This window comes from Gadus macrocephalus, chromosome 13, assembly GCF_031168955.1.
Source record: "Gadus macrocephalus chromosome 13, ASM3116895v1".
Classification (NCBI taxonomy): domain Eukaryota; kingdom Metazoa; phylum Chordata; class Actinopteri; order Gadiformes; family Gadidae; genus Gadus; species Gadus macrocephalus.
In genome coordinates, this window is record NC_082394.1 from 5,036,166 (window position 1) to 5,056,753 (window position 20,588).

At 49.8% G+C, this 20,588-nt stretch overlaps 2 protein-coding genes across 2 annotated transcripts; one reads left to right on the forward strand and one right to left on the reverse strand.

Annotated features, from left to right (window-relative positions):
- Positions 1-1,092: 1,092 nt before the first annotated feature.
- On the reverse strand, positions 1,093-11,540 carry os9 (OS9 endoplasmic reticulum lectin). Its single transcript, XM_060068419.1, has 15 exons — positions 11,234-11,540; positions 10,692-10,874; positions 10,130-10,193; positions 9,966-10,042; positions 8,295-8,393; positions 7,288-7,489; positions 6,874-7,032; positions 6,417-6,523; positions 6,196-6,259; positions 6,003-6,085; positions 5,344-5,571; positions 4,690-4,891; positions 3,333-3,500; positions 2,644-2,753; positions 1,093-2,436 (listed from the first exon to the last, which is right to left on the reverse strand). The coding sequence occupies exons 1-15, from the start codon at positions 11,381-11,383 to the stop codon at positions 2,299-2,301; spliced, it is 2,034 nt and encodes a 677-aa protein (XP_059924402.1). The 5' UTR covers positions 11,384-11,540; the 3' UTR covers positions 1,093-2,298.
- Positions 11,541-11,798: 258 nt separating this feature from the next.
- Positions 11,799-19,351, forward strand: b4galnt1b (beta-1,4-N-acetyl-galactosaminyl transferase 1b). The gene is made up of 11 exons (XM_060068463.1): positions 11,799-12,335; positions 13,834-14,245; positions 14,841-15,017; positions 15,447-15,553; positions 15,720-15,757; positions 15,885-16,065; positions 16,171-16,263; positions 16,622-16,809; positions 16,923-17,063; positions 17,689-17,926; positions 18,874-19,351. The coding sequence occupies exons 2-11, from the start codon at positions 14,037-14,039 to the stop codon at positions 19,089-19,091; spliced, it is 1,590 nt and encodes a 529-aa protein (XP_059924446.1). The 5' UTR covers positions 11,799-12,335; positions 13,834-14,036; the 3' UTR covers positions 19,092-19,351.
- Positions 19,352-20,588: the final 1,237 nt, after the last annotated feature.

The following is a 20,588-nucleotide window of genomic DNA, read 5'->3' on the forward strand; positions in this document are numbered from 1 at the left end:
TTTTCATGTTCAAGGTTGATTGGCTTAATAATAAAATTAAAATATAATTATAATTAAAACAAATAATAATAATTAAAACAAATTTCATCTTTCTCCAGGGGCTGATGGTCCAGGGAAACAGCTCACCGTTGGACAGACCGGAGTTTGGGGCGGCAGGCCTACAAGTGAACCCATAGCAGAAGCCTTTGACAATGTTCGTTATGAAATGTCGAATAAATTCCATGATGCAACCGTACTTTTTTCAGTTGAAGATCTACAGAAAGTGCAGACCTAATCAAAACACTACATTAAATTGTACAAACTATCTGATAGGATATAATTTATAGGTGTTGGTTTGGTTAATATTATTCATAGGCTGCTTTAGTGTAACATATTAAACCGCTTTGATAAAACACATCTCACTTTTATGTAAATTAATAAAAACATAAACCTCCATTTTTCCAGAGTCTCTGGACTTCCAAAATTTGGACGTTTGTTGTATTGTTAACGTTATTAAAATGAACAGACCTGCTGATAGAAGGTATTTCCGATAAGCTCAGCAAATGTGAGAAATCGGTTTGTAGGCCTATTGAGTTCAGACTGCAGTAGGCTATGATCACATCTTGTGTTTTATATCAAATGTGATTGTTCAATAAATAATCCTAGATATATTATGCATTCATTTATATAAGACTCTTCAATCTGACACGTGTCACTAGATGAAGCAGAGCCATGATAACACATTCAGCTGGAGCCTCAGAACCTTGGTGACCGCCTCCATCACATCACCATGGTGACTCTATTGGACCATCACATCACCATGGTGACCTGGAGCCTCCTCCACTGGACCATCACATCACCATGGTGACCGCCTCCTCTACTGGACCATCACATCACCATGGTCACCTTGTGCCTCCATCACATCAACATGGTGACCGCCTCCTCCAACTGGACCATCACATCACCATGGAGACCTGTGGACCTCCTCCACTGGACTGTCTCATCATCTCCAGAAAGGCGTTCCGTACCAAACATCGGCTCAGCCATGTTAGCCATCAACATTCAAATGGGATGGCCTCGGATATGTTTATGTTCTCATGATAAAGTCCAACATTCTTAAATCGCAGCTTTATTCGTATTTATTTAAACGTATTAGCATGGTGTGCTAATATACAATGCAAAAAGCCAATTCAAAGATCTACAGCGCTTAATATCGAGACAGCCCATTGGATGGATCCCTGAACAGCTCTTATGGACCTCTTCATGGTACGCCCAACAGCACATCATTACTGTCACATCATGTACACTTCCTGTATTCGTTATCCCACGACCAATCACAGACAATAGAACCGGGTTTGAGAAAATTTCAATTAAAAAGTGCCTTAGCCACATTTTTTACAATCAACATCAAAATTGTATTGTGATTTATATATTTGTACACCTAGCAAATAAGAAAGTATCCAAAAGTAAAAAAAAAAAAAAGTATCAACAAGAATGGTATCTTGTATGCACCTCCTGCTCCCAGGTCCCGGAGACGCTGAGGGTGTGACGGGGAGGAAGGTCGTTCATAAAGGGGGCACTGAGCTACTGAGTCACTAAACATCTCCTTCCACTCCAGGTGGCCCCTCAGACACATGGGGCCCTCCACCTTCATGCGCGCTACACCCACATTAAAGGAGCAGTGTGTAGACTCTAGTGGCATCCAGAGAAACAGACTCGGCAGAAATGGAATATAATACTCTTAATTATGTTTTAATTAGTGCATAACCCCATGAAAATAATGAGCGTTGCCAAGAAACCCTTCCATCTAAATAGGGAGAGGGTCCTCTTCCACAGAGCCGCCGTGTTGCCCAGAACAGACCTACGGCTGTGGACATGGACCTACAGGCACCTAACAGGCCAACGTAGGTCTCCTACGTCCTCGGAGAGGGACGGGTGAATCAGTCGGTTGCAATCTGCAACCTCACCACTAGATGCCACTATATCCTACACACTGCCCCTTTAAAGTTTTATTAAAACATTGAACTGAAGCATGTCTAAAAGCTACATTTCACACACACACATATTTTGCCCGTCAATTAGCTACCGGTTACAATTAACTCGCCCACTCTGTGAGAGGCACTCGTTGTGCAATGTGCATCTCGACCCCATGAAGACAAGACATGGTTCAGCATGTTGTGCGTTGCTATGCCTGGGAGGTTTAATAGCAACAGTTAAACAGCAGAGAGTTGTCCATTTAAAGTTCTTTCCGAGACAATCTGCTCGCAGTCTCCACAGGAGCTTTGGTTCACCGTCACAAAAGGTGAATAATGTCAGCGCTCAGAGGTCCACGTCGTCCGGGTCCGAGGGGCCGGAGGTCTGGGCCTCCTCCTGGGACTGCCCCCACGCAAACCTGTAGTTGTCCTCCAAATCCTGCTGCCTCTTCTGCTCCTTATACACCTCCTCTGTCCCCCCGGTCTGCAGGAGGAGGAGAACAAATCAATCTGATAAACATACGAGTAATCATGAGGTAAATCTACTCAATAGACCATATATGCACAGAATTACAGAGTACAATGTGGTGGTTACGCCAGCTTATTGCAAAGTGTTCCTAGTTTCTAAGATAAGACCTCGGACCCAGGGGTTCAGACGTTTCGAGTCACCACTGCTGCAGTCTGAGTTTACCAGCAGGTTGATGAGAAGCTCTCTGAAGGACTTTGTGTCCTCCTCTGTCAGCCACTGGTCCCCAGCCTCCTCTGCATTCTTTCGCGTCAAGATCTTCACCTCGATTTTCCCTACAACACAACGGAAGGGAAGAGGAGAAGAAGAGATGAAGTCAGGGTCTCATGCTGAAGAGGGACGGATCAACTTGGAGAGCAACATGCATCTGTGGTGTACACTGTTAGAAACGCTGTAAAGACCTCATGTGGATGAGAAACAGATCACAAATGACTGCTATTTGTTTTTACACTTGGTGGGTTATCTGCCAAAGTTCTCATTTATGCAAATGTTTACTCTGAGATTAAGGTATATCAATCCCTTTGTGGTTTGTCAGCTAGTTAAACAGCTCGTTTGTCCGTTTAAACACGCATGGATTTAAGTTTGCATGTAACAACTCTGGCAGCACGTGCCAGGAAGCCTGAGAATGTTTGCTTAGGAGACCTCAGTGAAGAGGAAGAAGAAGAAGAAGACAGAGGAGCTGGCAGGCGCTAAGAAGAAGAAGAAGAAGAAGAAGAAGAAGAAGAAGAAGAAGAAGAAGAAGAAGAAGAAGAAGAAGAAGAAGAAGAAGAAGAAGAAGAAGAAGAAGAAGAAGAAGAAGAAGAAGAAGAAGAAGAAGAAGAAGAAGACAGAGACACGCCGTGGGGCCCTTGTACCTTCAGCCTTCAGTCCAGCCTTCTCCAGCTGCTCCTTCACCACGTCCTTGATGTGCTGCCACTGGGGGTCCCCTTCTCCCATCTCCTGAACTTTGACCTGCCCGCCCGGTGTGCTGCCCGTCTTGTACTTGGTGATCTTGATCTTCACCTGGTCGTCCGCCGCTTGGTCTGGGGGGGGAGGCGAGACAAGAGGCACACCAACACCGGATCACGCTGAGCCACCCTTATCCTTCACACGATAATTGAGTGCTTTTTGCAGCAGAACATTTTACGTTTTTTTTTAATGGATGGATGAGGTCACAGAGTGTAAACGGGGATCGAGAGTTTGGATTAGGGATGTTAGCAGGTGACCGTTTGAGCGACGGTTGACCGTATCAACGTTAACCGATCAATCTTGTCGCTTAAAAAAAAAATAGGGGTCATTGTGGAGTGTGGGTTGGTTCCACTTCACACAGAGATGATCAGATGAGGTGACTTATTGGAAGTTGGACAGACACCGCGTCTCTAGCCCACTGCTTAATTTCTCCTCAAGTCTCAATTATTCCCGCATGCGAGCGGCGGAGAATATGACCTCTAAATTATAGAGAGATTATAGACTAAACGCTATAAGACTACAGTTAGCCATCTCATTCCAAGATCTTTTTGTGTGAAGTGAAAAACATTATCCCTAACACTAAATTTTTCCGTCTCCTCCAAACTAAACAAGCGGCGTCTCTACGGAGCTGTCGTTTTCTTAAATGAGCCACGGCAATGTTTCAAATGAGCTCCTAACGCTGCCCTCTTCCGATTGGCCCCTGGTGAATCCCGCGGAGGGTCTCAACCAGGTCCGCGCCATCTCAGACCATTGTGGGCGTTCGAGCCCGCTCTCTACACACGGTCAACCTGCAGTAAGCATGCCTCGTGTTTCAATTCAAACACTGGTCGTGCTGCGGTTAGAGCCACTCTCACTCGGAGTGAGTGTGTGTGTGTGTGTGTGTGTGTGTGTGTGTGTGTGTGTGTGTGTGTGTGTGTGTGTGTGTGTGTGTGTGTGTGTGTGTGTGTGTGTGTGTGTGTGTGTGTGTCGGAGGCAAAAGGGGAGAGAGATAAGAAAAGTTACGAAATAGCAGCCAGCTCAAATAGCACATTTTTATCTGATCGGTTAACCGGTTTCAACCGGTTAATGAGGCTCGGTTGTCGGTCTAGAATATTTTACATTTTCGCCATCCCTAGTGTGGATGGGGATAGAGAGTGTGGATGGGGATAGAGAGTGTGGATGGGGATAGAGAGTGTGGATGGGGATAGAGAGTGTGGATGGGGATAGAGAGTGTGGATGGGGATAGAGAGTGTGGATGGGGGCAGGTCCGGGGGGGCCGGGTACCTGGCTGCTGGGGGGCGAGGCTGGGGCTGCCCCTGGCCGGGTCGCTGCCCCTCTGACCGCCGGCCAGCGGCTGCTCCGGGACCGGGGCGTCCTTGTCTTCGAGCCGGTCCAGGAGCTTGTCCAGGGTGGTCTCCAGGGTCTGCGTGGCCTGGGAGCGGTCGAACTCTCCCTTCAGCCCCTCCGTCTCCAGCTCCTGCTGGGCCTGACACACAGAGGAGGCACCGTGAGGTCAGCTGGGGGACCCGACCTTCTGCCCGTGAGCAGGGCATTACGAGCACGCTGGTTTATCAGGGTCAACAGCGAAGCACCGGCGAATGTGTCGCACGATTGGCTGAAAATGGTCTGCATGTATGGACTGCGTAAGAGTTCATTGGCTGCTGAAGGACTTATGTTGATTTGATTAGCAACATTATTTGCGTTACTAGATAGGTGGCTATCAAGCAATTAATCATGAGTAAAAAGTAAAATAAAAAAATTGATTTAAGGATCGACTTGAAGTAAGAATGATTCTGGAGGACTGTAGAATAGGAGGAGGTTACAGCACTGGAAATGGATGCCTGTGATTGGCTGAATGAGACGATGAAAGCACCAAGAACCAATCAGGTTCTTGGAGCCCAGAGGAAGATGCCGGTCTGGACGGTCTGCACGCGGTACCTCGTCGATGATGTTGTGGAACTCCTTCTGCATCTCCTCCTTGATCTCCTGGATCTGCTCCGAGGGCACCAGGAGGCCGGCCGTCTCCTCCTCAAACTCCTTCAGGAGGCTCTCCTCCTCCACCTCCTCCTCCTCCTCCTCCTCATCCTTCTCCCGGTCGTCGTGGCGATCCTTGGCCCCGTCAGCCACCCGCTGCTCCGCCTCACTCCGGGCCTGGTTCCTCGCTTTCTAAAAGACAGGATGACCCTCATAATGACAACGGAGTTTGGGATGAAGAACCGCACTGAACTGCTCCCGAGTCAGCTCACCTGAGGTGGTTAACTCACCTAAACTGGATTAACACCTAAAAAGGGGATTAACTCACCTAAACTGGATTAACTCACCCGAGGTGGTTAACTCACCTAAACTGGATTAACTCACCTAAAAAGGGGATTAACTCACCTAAACTGGATTAACTCACCTGAGGTGGTTAACTCACCTAAAGGGGATTAACTCACCTAAAGGGGATTAACTCCCCTGAGGTGGATTAACTCACCTAAAATGGATTAAATCAAATTAACTCATCTAAAGTGGATAAACTCGTTGTAGGTGGATTAACTCATCTAGAGTGGATTCACTCACCTGAGGTACATTAACTCACTTTAAGAGGATGCGCTCACCTTTCTGTTGCTTTCTTTGAGGTGCTGCACAAACTGCATGAGGTCAGCGGGGTCCGTGATTATCTTGAAGTTGAATTTTTCATCTAAAGCAAGAAATGAAAACATTGAATGAAATTTTTCCTTTTTGCCCGGGAGTGAAACATAATATACAGTGATGATGATTGAATTGAAGCATGAATGATTAAAGCATTACAGTCTTCGTCTTCCTCCAAGACTTCGTTGTTTGACAGGGAATCGTCATCGTCTTCATCGGCTACCTGTGGACGAACAACAAATGTCGCTTTTTTTTCTTGAATGACCAGAATTACTGTGATGTCCTGATATAATAAGTAATACTAGTATAATAATAATAATAAACATAATAATCCACATTATGATGTGACGATCTTCCTCCTCACTGCTACAGTCCTTCACCTTTAAGGTTGGATGTGAGGCGGCTTGTTTTGAACCTCCTGGTCTGGTCCCGCCCTCCTTGGACTCAGGATCCTCTTGTTCTTCTGGCCCCCCGTCCTCAGTCAGACCTGGCGAAGCATCCATCACAAAAAGAAAAAAAAAGATTTACTAAGTCTTCTTATAAGCAGTCTAACACAGCGTTCACAATGTACACAATGTACACGTCCGTCGACCGTCATGGCTTTGGATGGGGCGCTCTCGAAATGCATTGTGTGTCAATCCGTTCTGTCGGCTCAGTTGCCTGCGTCGAAAAAAGTTGAGGAATGTTCAACTTTTCAGGCATTCGACAGAACGTTCGGCCAATCAGATCGCGTCCCTCATACGTCAGACACGCCCCCCGTCGCCCGTCGACGGACAAGTACAATGTGAACGCGGCCTAATGAAAGGCAGTGCATTTAAAAACAGACAGCGGGGGTACCTTGTCCGTCGACCTCCGTGGGGTCCTGCTCCTCCGGGGGCGCGAGGGTCTCCTGGGGGGCCAGCGTCTCGGCCAGCGCCCGTCCCGCGCTGCCCGCCAGCATCTCGTCCAGGGTCCGCAGCTCCTCCGAGATCTGCTCCACCTTCCTCTTGGTGTCCGCTGCCGAGCGAGGCCGAGGCGGGCGAGAGGGGAGAGGGAAACGTCAAGGGACTGGACACGGATCTTCACGTGGTCGTGAAGCCCGCCCCCCCGCCCGCTCAGAGATTATTATTGTATGGGAGATAGAGGGGGGGGGGGGGGGGGGGGGGGGGCGTGCAGCACTTGACCACGGACAGGATTAGAAACTGGGTTCTGGACTGAGCCTATACAGTACGCGCTGTACCCAGTGAGCACCCCCCCCCCCCGCCCACTCACAGACTTGGGCCTTGACGTAGCTCATGTACTGCTGGGCGCTCAGGGCGGGCTGGCACACGATGCCCTGGGGCCGGGCGCTGGACGGCGGCATCAGGAAGGGGTGCTGGCAGGTGCGGCTGGTGTGGACGGTCAGCACGTAGCGGCAGGACTGGGGCTCGTCCACGCGGGCGATGTAGTCCCCGGCGGCCTCCTCGCACACGAACTGGGAACAGGGAGACAGCGGGGTGAAGGGGAGGCCTTCATGCAGGGCGAAGCACGGTCTGGTCGGATGGACACTGCGGACCGACAGAGCTCCACACTGACCGCGATGGACATGGGTCAGTGTGGATGGGGAGAGGGCGTGGATGGGGTCACAGAGTGTGGATGGGGTCACAGAGTGTGGATGGGGTCACAGAGTGTGGATGGGGTTAGGGTGTGGATGGGGTTAGGGTGTGGATGGGGTTAGGGTGTGGATGCGGTCACAGAGTCTGGATGGGGTGGGTAGCTCGATTATCGAAAAAAATCATAATCACGATTCTTTTGGCCAATATTGAAATCACGATCATTCAAACGATTATTGTTGAATTTGAAAACATGATGTATTTATTCTGATGGAATTATTCAGCATGTCTCTCCCAAAAAACACTTTGTAACCGAGAAATTTCGCCTTTGACCACAAAATGGTCAAAAAGAAAATGTTCAAATCGAAAATAAAGTTCTGATATGTATCCAGCTGATCGTTTGACGCTAAAAATCAAATTGGATGAATCGCCCAGCCCTAATGGATGGGGTCACAGGGTTTGGATGGGGATAGAGAGTGTGGATGGGGATAGAGAGTGTGGATGGGGATAGAGAGTGTGGATGGGGATAGAGAGTGTGGATGGGGATAGAGAGTGTGGATGGGGATAGAGAGTGTGGATGGGGATAGAGAGTGTGGATGGGGATAGAGAGTGTGGATGGGGGTCAGGCAGTGGCTGAGCTCTGTCATGCAGAGCGGCGAGCAGTCACCCCCTGGATCCCAGACTCACCCTGACCTCCGTCTCCCGCGGGGCGGCGTTCAGGTCGCAGCGGGAGCCGTTGACGTAGGTCTGGCTGTGGTAGCGCCGCAGACGGTGCTGCTTGGAGGCCTGGGGAGAAGAGCGGCTTGTTTGTCTACGCGTGGACTTCAGACCAGGGTCCACTCCTCATAGGGAGGGTTCCAGTAGCACTCTGTGCTGTGCCGTAAGCGCTGATTTGCGCTTTCACAACCAACGCGCCGTGCCATACTGCACTCGCTACACTCCTGCGCGTCATCAGGTAATGACACGACATAACGCGAGAATCCGGTTGGAATGGGAATTAAAATCCCAGCCACACTGGGCTGCCGGGCCGAACCGAGCAAGACCAGTATAGTATATTGGGAAAATACCAGTCTGCATTGTGACAGATGGTTCCTCGGTGGAAAAGCCCCCCTAACCAAAACACTCTTTATATTATTCTTTGACAATAAAACATAAATGAATCGATAGAAGGTAAACGTATGGAAGCATATATGTAGCAAAATTCAAATAGCAATGCAATTTTGCAATTTAATAAGTCATTACATTATAATAATAATAATAATACATTTAATTTAGAGGCGCCTTTCAAGACACCCAAGGTCACCTTACAGAGCATATAGTCATCATAAATCGTTTAAAAAAAAAACAAGACATTGTGGAAAAAAAAATAAATAAATAAATAAACATAATAAATAAAAAATAATAAATTATGCAATGGACAATTCATTATGCAATTGAATATTGTAATTTTGAAAGTTATTCAGTGTATTTTAACATGCAAAATGAAAATCCTCAATTCAATTTGAAAAAGTTATAACAATAAAAATAGGATAACATTTTGGCACATTTTTTGAGTGCCTTCATTCAAATTGAAAAGCTATGGCGCCCCCGTGATTGCAATGCACTTCGCCACGCACCGTGTGTTGCAAAATACAAATGACGTTTCAATCCTCAAAAAGGTTTGCAAAAGAATTTGCAAAGCGTATTGCAAAGGATTTTGCAAAAGATTCTGCAAAGCGTATCAGCGAATCGCATCTGGGGGGGAACTGTGTCACTTCCTCATAATTTCCTTGTTTGTGTTGGTATGTTTCTGCCATGGGTGTCAGCAATGGAGGAGATTGTCGCTACGCACCGATGCTTTGGCAGATGATGTGGAGAACAATCGTGTGAAAGACACAGATGCAGTTGATAGAGTGCGTGCTCTGGGAGATAGGATAGACGACAGGAGTATACTACTCAGACTCCGTAATCCGTAACTACGGAGACCCCTCGAGGGGGGCAATACGCCGCCCGATCGATCCTATATGATGACTATTAACCATGTAAATAGTGATGAAAATGAACTTCAAAAGCTTTTCAAATCTTATTTGGTGCTTCATTGGTCCTTAATGTGCAAAGTAATCATGGTGCAAGTAAATAAGGTGCAAAGTGATTCAGGAATTTATTTTGTTAGAGGAAAGTGTATTTCACACACCTATGAATGTTCCAGATGCTACAGTAAGAGACGTAAAGAACTGGAGTACAGAGTGAGAGGAGAAGAAGAAGAAGAAGTTCCCCAGTATTCTGCCAGAGCTGAACATTTCAGAACATGATGGTTCTAGAAACAGGAACCGAGAGCAGTCTGTCCGACCACTTAAAAACTATGTTTTTGTGTTTTACCTTCGCAGTTTCATTGCTCCAATCAAACTCAGACTCGTAGGTCCCCAGGAACAGGATGTCCCCTTTGATCTCTGTGTCTGTTGAGGGAGTACGAACGCAATAATAGATCACTAAAGGACCAAAATAGGATTTGAAAACAGAGATTGAAAATAGAAAGGCCTTACCTTCCAGATGGTATTGTCTGATGAACTTTCCATGACAGAACTCGTAGGTCCACCAGTCCTTTGTCTTTGGAACGGAGAGATAACTTCATAATGCAGACTCAATGTGGGACAAAGGGAACATAAGCTAGTTTCTACTGAACATTTGCAAAACGAAACGTTCAATCTGTACAGAACACAGCTTAAATATGAGGAAGTGCTCAGATTAACTAGCACAATGCTATCTTAAAAGTGCTTGAATGTTCCAACACAATGTGACCAGCAATGGGACCAGCACTAGATTGATATGTTCAGGGGTTAACATCTGACACAGGTGAAAGATGCTTTACATATTGCCGGTGGGGAGGGTCAGGTCAAATAATACCTTCAATGTCCACCACTTCTTTCTTACACATTATTTGCATTCAAGTTTTCACAATATGTTAATTTGATGTTAATGTGCTGCAGGAACGACAACACAGAAGTTAGAACCCACTCCTGGCAGCCACTGACATTTGCATCAGGCTGGGCTCTGCCACCTATGTCAGAGGAGCAAAACCAAATAAGCTTCTCTAACCCGACCCACCTTGACCAGGCAGGGGGCCTGGTGCATTGGCTCCAGCAGCTCAGTGACCCCGGGGCCGGTGTAGCTCGGCGGCTCCGACTCGGACGCCGGATCCTGGTGGAAGCGAAGCGCCTGGGCCGGGAGGCGACACTCGTACAGCTGCTTGAACTTGTTGGAGACCATCATCACCTCATCGGGCTGGGTCTGCACAAAACAAAACACCACATTTAGAGAACCACGATCTTATAACCTCGACGTAAATGTCAGTCATCTGACAAAACACGTCGTTCTGAAGTGACCCGAGCGGGGTCCTGAACAGCTGTGAGACGGACTGTGATGACAACCCGTCATGTTTACTGCTGGTTTCACAGAATAGCTTGGACATCATCGGATCAGGAAGATTATGTAAGGTTATAGAAGGTTATATAAGCTTATCTCCATGGGGAGCTGTATCTCCTGCTCCCTCCGCGGTCCAGGTCATATCATGATGTATCAAAGACCTCACACAATAACACACTGATGTGAGGCTCTTGAGAGCCTCGGATCAGGAACTCCAGCCTCACCTGTCCCAGGACCACCGGGTCGGGGAGGATCTGGATGCCGTATTTCATTTCATTTAACTCCTCTATGTTCAAAAAGCCAAAGATACAACAGGGATATAGACGTAGAAACACGTAAAAGACCCTCGACCAGCGACCCAGAGCAGCAGCCATGATTCCCTCACAGCTCCATCGGTCCGGAGATAACAGGAACGCAGCAACTGACACGCTCACCGAGGATTGGACGAGGCAGGCAGCGGGCGCACTTCATTGGCTGGCTACTGCGTCAATCACTTTGTTGTTCCGGGGTGTAGTTGATTTCGTAACAACACAGCGCAGATGGGCGGGTCTTAACCCAGACCTAAGCACCGCCCGTCCTTCACCAGACTCGAACACGAACCAGAAGCCCATTGGCTTCACTCATCAGGGGTGTCACCGCAATTACCAACATTATTAAAAAAAGATACATACATATTCACAATAAACATACAGTATTATATTATATGATTCTCTTATATTATTTTAAATTATAATTATTATATATTATATTATGCATTAGGCCTATGTATTATGTATAATATTATTTCCTACAAAACCGTTAATGTGTCGAACCAACTTGGAGTTGATATAATGAAGATATTAGGACTAGTATCGCTGCCTGCTCTAACCCTAAACATTACAACCCTTCATCGATGAGATTGTGTGATGATATTATTGGGGACACGACGCGTGGGACTGGATGATAAGCATGTCGCAGTTTTTCAGTCAGAATCAGAGCGCGTCACGATACCGTTATCAACCGGGTACCCTCGCCTAGAAAACACCGAGCCAAATTTGTGACATGTGGATGCGTCTTTTTGAACGGCTATAATAATATAGGCCTAATTCAATTTCCTCTTGGAGAGGAGGGAGCATTGATCGCCGGACGCACAGACGTCCATCCCATAATACCCGTCCCGTCCCCTCCTCAAGTCTGAAGGAGGCGCGCTGGTCTGCGGTCTACAGAGCGCACCGCCGAGCGTCTCCTTGTCGGACCACTTCATCAAAGCGCAGATCAAGATATCCAGTCCTTCTGTATCATGAGAACACTGTAGGAGAGCGAAACAAGGAGCATCTTCTATTCGAGGTAAGCGCCTGCCTCCTCATCACAGCGGATGTCTCGCAGCAGGCCTGTCCAACCCAAGATAGATTCAAACGTGCTGTGAGACCAGCCATGTCTCGCTTGAAGTCGTCTGGACCATCTATTCGATCGGATCCTGAAATATCTAATACCTTTTTATATTCGAAGCTGATTACTTTATTGTGATGCAAGCGAGCATATGGTTTTATAACGTCAGCATGTAGAACATGTTTAGGTTATTCATATAATGCAGCCTCGCTCTGCACCGCTGCTACGCTTACCCTATTATCCCTACCCTTTCTATTCTAACCCCACCCTACCCTATTCTAACCCTACCCTTACCCTATTCTAACCCTACCCTTACCCTATTCTAACCCTACCCCTATTCTAACCCTAACCATACCCTATTCTAACCATTCTCTACCCCTATGATAACCCATCCCCTTACCCTATTCTAAACCTACCCTATACCCTCACCCAGTGGCGGTTCTAGACAAATTGAAGGAGGGGCCTGTGTTTAACCAGAGGGGCACAAAGAAAAAGGCAACAAAATGATATTTACAGATTATAAACTTTATTTTGCTTTAAAATCATCAAACATTTAAATTGTACAAGAGTTTAGAACTTCACCAGTCTGTATTTTTCTGTCAAACTATCTTAAATTGATAGGGCTTATGCCCTAAAAAAATCATCAAAATCATTTCAACATTTGTTTTGTGCAAGCATGCACAGTGGGGCCAGAGACATGTCTACAGCGGCACGGTCCCCCGTAGGCCCCCATGTAGAACCGCCATTGCCCTCCCCTTACCCAAAACATCTACACAGATGTTTTGGTGAACAATACAATACGGTGAACAATACAACCTAAGTGAATCCTCTGTTGTTGTGCATTAACATCATGGTATGTAGGAGACAACCGGCGACCAGAGATGGAATGAGCTCTGAGTGGATGTCAGGGGTCTGGGTGGAGGTAGAGCTAAGGGCTATGTTTCTAGATTTACCCATATGCCTACCTGACATTTGAATCTTTCAGCAGCCTACAGATAGGTTGTGAATCAGACCTTTACTCTTGACGGGATGGATCTGATGGTTCCTGTAGGATAGGTCGTCCTGGCCTATCCTCCAAGGCTTCGAGTGATGAGGTGTGCCCACGCCTGAACACTCTGTCCTTACATGGCCGGGAGCGTCCAAGCAGCTGAAAGGGATTAAACCAGTATAGTGTTATAAAGTCCAGTGGAGGGTATATTGTAGGGACATGTTTGGGCTCCAAACTTAGAAAAGCTTTGTGACTGCCTCGTAAGAGATGTGTGTGTGTGTGTGTGTGTGTGTGTGTGTGTGTGTGTGTGTGTGTGTGTGTGTGTGTGTGTGCGCGTGTGCGTGTGCGTGTGCGTGTGCGTGTGCACGTGTGTGTGCGTGTGTGCGTGTGTGTGTGTGTGCGTGTGTACGTGTGCGTGTGTGTCAGAAGGATGCATTGCGATTTTGTTCACTGTCCTATTTCTTCCAGATGGAGAAGGACTGAAGTGGCCGTCCCCCAACATGTTTGTGAAGATGAAGGTCCCAGAGGGGGAAGCCTTTTCTCTCAGCGGATAGAGTCAGGTCAGGTAGAACCCCCGCTCCCCCCCCCACCCTCCATCCCCCGGCAGCCTCCCGTCGCTCCCTTAACCTCCAGGGGTTGACGGCCTGTCGTCCCACGCTGCAGGACTCAGGATGCGCTCTCTGAGGAAGACCGTGCTGCTGGCCTTCTTGGCGTCGGTGGTGCTGGTGCTGGCGCTGCTGCACTCCTGGCCCACGCGCTCCTACGCCACGGTGGACGTGTCCCAGCGCCCGGGCTCCGACAAGCACCTGGAGGACCGCCTCCCCGACGCCGACCCCCGGTCCGGGGACATCCCCTACCGCGTGAGGGAGGGCGTCGCCAGGTGAGCGTCGTCCTTCTGCTGGGGGGGCCGTGGCGGGACTCACACCCACGTTGAAACTGTAGTCACCGGTTTACGGTGTCGACGTGGGGCTGGGGCCTGGAGTCAGGACCCAGCCCCACGTCGATACTGTAGTCTCTGATCTCCTCCGGTGTGTGTCTCTGATGTCCTCCGGTGTGTGTCTCTGATCTCCTCTGGTGTGTGTCTCTGATCTCCTCCGGTGTGTGTCTCTGATGTCCTCCGGTGTGTGTCTCTGATCTCCTCCGGTGTGTGTCTCTGATCTCCTCCGGTGTGTGTCTCTGATGTCCTCCGGTGTGTGTCTCTGATCTCCTCCGGTGTGTGTCTCTGATGTCCTCCGGTGTGTGTCTCTGATCTCCTCCGGTGTGTGTCTCTGATCTCCTCCGGTGTGTGTCTCTGATGTCCTCCGGTGTGTGTCTCTGATCTCCTCTGGTGTGTGTCTCTGATGTCCTCTGGTGTGTGTCTCTGATCTCCTCTGGTGTGTGTCTCTGATGTCCTCGGGGGCTATGTCTCTCTGTGTCTCTGATGTGCTCTCTGTGTCTCTGATGTGCTCCCGTCTGTGTGTCTCTGGGTGTCGCAGCCTGTTGGCCCGTAACGGCTGTGTCTGCGAGGGCAAGAGCGCCGCCGTCAACCTGCCCTTCTCCCAGCTGCTGTTCCCGCGGGTGTCGGCCTCGGCGCTGCACACCGCCTTCCAGGCCTCGGAGCTGGAGGCCCTGAAGGAGAGGCGGGCCAAGGAGTACCACAGCTTCCAGACGAGGTCCGTCCCGGCCCCGCTCACTGGACGCCAACCCGCTCACTAACCGGGATCTGACCAGAGAGATAGAGCGTTGGACATAAATATACAAATATAACAACATCACATTGCTTGATTATTATTATTTTTTTTATTGCTTCTGCTAATAAAAAATGATCTCTTAGATTCTACTGTTGGATACGGCTTCCATAGCAACGCTCTGATGTTTGGCCATCTGCCAAACATAAATTAAAGGCCGCTGAATCCCCTAACAGAACGGAGTGTTCATCAAAACAGCGCACTAAATAAACATAATATAAGGTCATATACTTAGGGTTAACGTTAGCGGTTTGAACCTCCATGGAGCGAACACTAAACACATCCATCCTCTTTTATGAGGAGCTCGGGACTGGACTTTAACCTCCCCCCCCCCCCCCCCCCCCCACCCCCCAGGACCCAGAGCCCAGCGGACGCCCTTCTGATCGCTGAGGCCAACAGCCCCCTGCAGTACCCCACCCAGGGCGTGGCCGTGAGGCCCCTCAGAACCATCCTCATCCCAGGTAGACCCCCCCCCCCCCCCCCCCATGTTCGTCTGTGGACGGTCGTGTTTAGGAAGGCCGCCCAGGTCGGAGCAGGATGTTTGAAATGCCTTCTCAGGGATCAGCGTTGCTGCCTCACTCTCACGTGCGCCATGCGTTGGTCAACACTTTGTTTTCTGCTTTTCAGGTTTGGCCTTACATGACATCCATAAAGAAAACTACTCCGTAAGTATGGGTTATTATTCGTTTTATACGGTTTTAGGATTTTACGTTTTTATGCTACAACTCTTTATGCAATTCCATTGGCAATTTTTGAAACTCTTTTCAATGGCCACACACTTCTCTCGTGCAGCTGAACATCACGGCCACCTTGGGAACCCTGAACGTGGCCGCTGAGGTCGAGGGGGTAAAGGTCAAAGGGGATGGAGAGATGCACATGACCTTATCCAGTAGTCTTCTCCCCAGCCTGAATCGCCAGCTGCAGTTTGTGAGCTACACCAACACCCTGTTCCACCCCAGCACAGCCGACGCCCGTGAGCCTGCCGCTGGGTTTTTTGCTGGTCGTTTTACATATTCAGTGTTTTTTTTAAAAGATATTAGGTTGTTGAAATGTGTTCTTTTAATTTGTGTCGTTGCAGTGCAACTTCAAACAGAAGGACATCAAGCTGCCTTCATTATCAAGATCGGTCATGGAGCTACCCCCAAACTTTACAACACGGGCCCTAAAGGAGGTAATGAGTGTGGTTGCAAAGAACGCTACGCTATTTTTATCATGTGTCTGCTTATTATTATTATTAGCATGGTTGCTAAGCTAGCCAATCTATTTTGATCATGTGTCCGATTACTCCAAAAAGCAAAGGACCTCTTCGGCGGATGGGGGCGACATCACTCTCAAAAATCAATCTAAAATGATCAACCCCATTGTTCGATCAATCGCGAGTTAGCTTCAAAGCGGCCCAAGGTCTTGGAACTCTGCATGCTCACACTCATTAGCCTCGCTGGCATTAGCATGTCAGCGGGCTCGCAGAAGTTGTTTGTGAGTTCCATGTTTTGCGGTATTAACCCTGTGGTCCTCTTCTCTCCTGATAGAATACAACATCAGCGCCCTTGTCACCATAGCCACCAAAACCTTCCTGCGTTACGATAAGCTCCAGGACCTCATCGACAGCGTGAGAAAATACTACCCTACCGTTACCATAGCGATCGCTGACGACAGCGAACACCCCCAAACTGTGTCCGGCCCCTACATCGAACATTACATCATGCCTTTCGGAAAGGTAGGTCGATGCTGAGACCCCCCCAGAGGGGGCGATACAGGCATAGGTCTCACGTGTTACGTGTTATGTGTGTCATCTATTATGAGCCTGACGTTAGCCTTGCGTGCTTGAAGGGCTGGTTCGCGGGACGAAACCTGGCGGTCTCCCAGGTGACCACCAAGTACGTCCTGTGGGTGGACGACGACTTCATCTTCTCGTCCAGCACCAAGCTGGAGAAGCTGGTGGACGTGTTGGAGCGGACCACTCTGGACCTGGTGAGGAACCTCACTGCTCACACCAGACTGAACCCCTTCGCAGAACCAGGGAGGGTTAGGAAAACCGGGGCTCATCCTGCTAGCAATGTGATTGGAGGACAAAGTTAGTAAGTCTGCTTAGTTTAATGACATAATACGATAATAAGGTAAGAAGGTGCAGCTAAAGAATATTCCCTTTGGACTTTATATGGCTGCGTTGATGGTGGAATGGTGATAGTGGAACAGTGATGATGTAATGGGGATGGTGTAATGTTGTGATGGTGATGGTGTAACAGTGGGCTGGTGATGGTGCAATGAGGATGGTGTAATTGTGTGCTGTTGCTGGTGTGATGGTGTAACGGTGTGATAGTGACGGTGTGACGCCGGTGATGGTGTAATTGTGTGCTGATGACATTGACGGTGTAACGGGGCTGGTGATGGTGTAATGAGGATGGTGTAATTGCGTGCTGTTGCTGGTGTGCCGGTGATGGTGTAACGGTGTGATAGTGACGGTGTGACGCCGGTGATGGTGTAACTGTGTGCTGAAGACATTGACGGTGTGACGGGGCCGGTGAGGGTGACGCTGTGACAGTGACGGTGTGATCTGCGCTGACGGTGTGACGGTGTGCTGTTGACTCTCCGCCAGGTGGGCGGGGCGGTGCGCGAGGCCACGGGCTACACCTCCACCTACAGGCAGACCATCTCCATCGAGCCGGGGCAGCAGGAGGGCGACTGCCTGCACATGAGGCGGGGCTTCCACCACGCCATCGCCGGCTTCCCGGGCTGCGTGGTCACCGACGGCGTCATCAACTTCTTCCTGGCCCGCACCGAGAAGGTGCAGCAGGTGGGCTTCGACCCCCGCCTGGCCCGCGTGGCACACCTGGGTGAGTCCAGATAATGACCCTTAATGACCCTTAACGGTGAATCATTACACGGCTCTTCTCAATGCTGTCGAACGCTCCGTTCACTTGCATGGGCATTCCCGACTTCTGGTGGTCAATATTTATACATTATATTTTTGACAATTGACCGTTGCTAAGCATAATTGACCGCTGTCGAGGAAAGTGATTTTTTTGCCTCTGATTCACGTCTTTCGTATCACTCCGCAAGGAGTCCGGTATCTTGTCAACCCCAGCGTATTCGGTTGTTAAGCGACGTCAACGTCTTTGGCCAACTACTTCTCTGCTGATCGTGATCAACGCTGCGAATGGTAGCAAATTAATTGTAAGAAGACACACTGTGTGATGTTATTTTTTTGTTTTGGCAAGTAGGCCTTCAGGTCGGGCTTATTTTCCCGATAATGAACGGCGTTCTTTACACAATCCCTTACATATTATACCACCAGGTGCGAGTGTGATTAGCCGCTACAAGCCGTTTTGAAAATCCCACAAGTGGGCATGTCCACCTAGATGTATGCTAGATGAACAGTCTACCAGCCTACCCAGTGGACTGTAGCAAACTGTAGCAAACGTTGCTCAGCTATCCTTCATACATCGAGGTGGACAGGCCCACTTGTGATGTCAGAAGAGGCAGATTTTCCCAACGGTTTGTAACGACTAATCCCACTCACACCTGGTGGTATAGTCTGTCACCTGTAATGCTCCTTAGACGACCCTTACGCTATCTCAGATCCAAAGGACTGGCTGTCCATACACCGCCGCGTGTCTGGATGATCTAACATGTCTGAGGTCCGCTATGAGTGCTGTTCTTTGTTCTTTAGGCTCATTGTTCCTTTGTTTCTGAACAGAAGTCGTGTCTGTGGTGAGAAGGTTCCACAGTACTCATGTGACTCTGCGTATTCGTTCATTTTTAGTGTTTCTTTTCTCTGCAGAGTTCTTCATCGACGGCCTGGGCTCGCTCCACGTGGGCTCCTGTGACGACGTCATCGTCAACCACGCCACCAAGATCAAGCTCCCCTGGGTCGGCCAATCAGAGAGCGACAAGACGTACGCCAAGTTCCGCTACCCCCCGGCCTCTTCGGACGCCGCCCACACCAAGAACGGCCTGCTGTTCTTCAAGAACCGGCTCCAGTGCATGACGCACAACTAGTCCCTCCTTTACCCCGACCACGCCCTCCTCATCCTTGACCACGCCCGGCCTCCTCCACCTTTCACCTCCTCCGACTTTGCCACTCCGTCCTCCTCCACCTTTCACCTCCTCCACCTCGACCACGCCGTCCTCAACCTTGACCACGCCCTACTCCACCTCGGCCACGCCCTCCTCCACCTCGACCACGTCCTCCCACACCTCGACCACACCCTCCTCCACCTCGGCCACACCCTTCCTCCCCCTCAACCACGCCCTCCTCCACCTCGAACCATGCCCTCCTCCACCTTGACCACACCCTCCTCCACCTCGGCCACACCCTCCTCCACCTCGGCCACGCCCTCCTCCACCTCGGCCACGCCCCCCTCCACCTCGACCACACCCTCCTCCACCTTGACCACACCCTCCTCCACCTCGGCCACACCCTCCTCCACCTCGGCCACGCCCTCCTCCACCTCGGCCACACCCTCCTCCACCTCGGCCACGCCCTCCTCCACCTCGGCCACGCCCCCCTCCACCTTGACCACACCCTCCTCCACCTCGGCCACGCCCTCCTCCACCTCGGCCACGCCCTCCTCCACGCCCTCCTCCACCTCGGCCACGCCCTCCTCCACCTCGGCCACACCCTCCTCCACCTCGGCCACACCCTCCTCCACCTTGGCCACGCCCTCCTCCACCTCGGCCACGCCCTCCTCCACCTCGGACAGGCCCTCCTCCACCTCGGACAGGCCCTCCTCCACCCTGGAGGGCGCTGTGCTCCCTGAGGTGCTAGAGACGTATCAGTGGGGGGGTGTCGGGTCAGAACTCAACTGATCCCCTTTCCGATTGGCCTCCCTCCATCTGAGCTTCTGATTGGTGGAGCCCTGAGTCACGAGCTCACTGCTTCACAAACAGCATCACAAACTGCAGCTCATCCCCAGACCTGCGTAAGGAACGCAGGCCCCCTAGAAAACATGGGGATGAGGCACCACCGGTCGTAGGTCGAAACATATCCTTTTGTTCACAAGTATCCAAACTATTTAAAATGTGCCGTTATTTATTTATGTTTATTTAATGTTGGTGTGAGCATTTTGTGCTCTCAAGTCTCATGTGTCTCAACGGTCCGTCAGTATCCATGAAGAAACGCAAACAGAACCCAGAGGAGCTGAGGGCGAGTGGACCGGGACGCTGTGTGTCGAGACAAGGGCCTTTTTTACAACACGGAGGAGTAAGAGAGTGAATCATGTTCTCCCTTTTCCTTCCAAGTTGCACCAAGACAGAGCGACGTGACTGAAGCAGGTGAAGCGACGATAGGAACCGAGTCTTCACTCTTCATGAAAAGGACCAGAGACGCCTCCAATGAAGTGAGCATCCCGTTCCCACGGCAACAGATTCCCTTTCCCCCCCCCAAACGCCCACTGAGGAAACCTGAACCATGTTCAGGAGCCGGCCCCTGGTCCGGTCGTCTGCTCCGGTCCCCTGGTCCCCTGGTCGCTGGCCCCTGGCCCAAGACCGGTCCTG

What these genes read in the sequence shown, in the direction of transcription:
- os9 (XM_060068419.1), bottom strand. Translation starts at nt 11,383, where the DNA reads ATGGCTGCTGCTCTGGGTCGCTGGTCGAGGGTCTTTTACGTGTTTCTA. An exon ending in GGAGCAATGAAACTGCGAAG is followed by an intron (nt 8,394 to 9,965) that starts GTAAAACACAAA and finishes TCTTCTCCCCAG; the next exon opens with GCCTCCAAGCAGCACCGTCT. An exon ending in TCCACAACATCATCGACGAG is followed by an intron (nt 4,892 to 5,343) that starts GTACCGCGTGCA and finishes TCTGTGTGTCAG; the next exon opens with GCCCAGCAGGAGCTGGAGAC.
- b4galnt1b (XM_060068463.1), top strand. Translation starts at nt 14,037, where the DNA reads ATGCGCTCTCTGAGGAAGACCGTGCTGCTGGCCTTCTTGGCGTCGGTG. An exon ending in GTGAGGGAGGGCGTCGCCAG is followed by an intron (nt 14,246 to 14,840) that starts GTGAGCGTCGTC and finishes TGGGTGTCGCAG; the next exon opens with CCTGTTGGCCCGTAACGGCT. An exon ending in AGCGGACCACTCTGGACCTG is followed by an intron (nt 17,064 to 17,688) that starts GTGAGGAACCTC and finishes ACTCTCCGCCAG; the next exon opens with GTGGGCGGGGCGGTGCGCGA.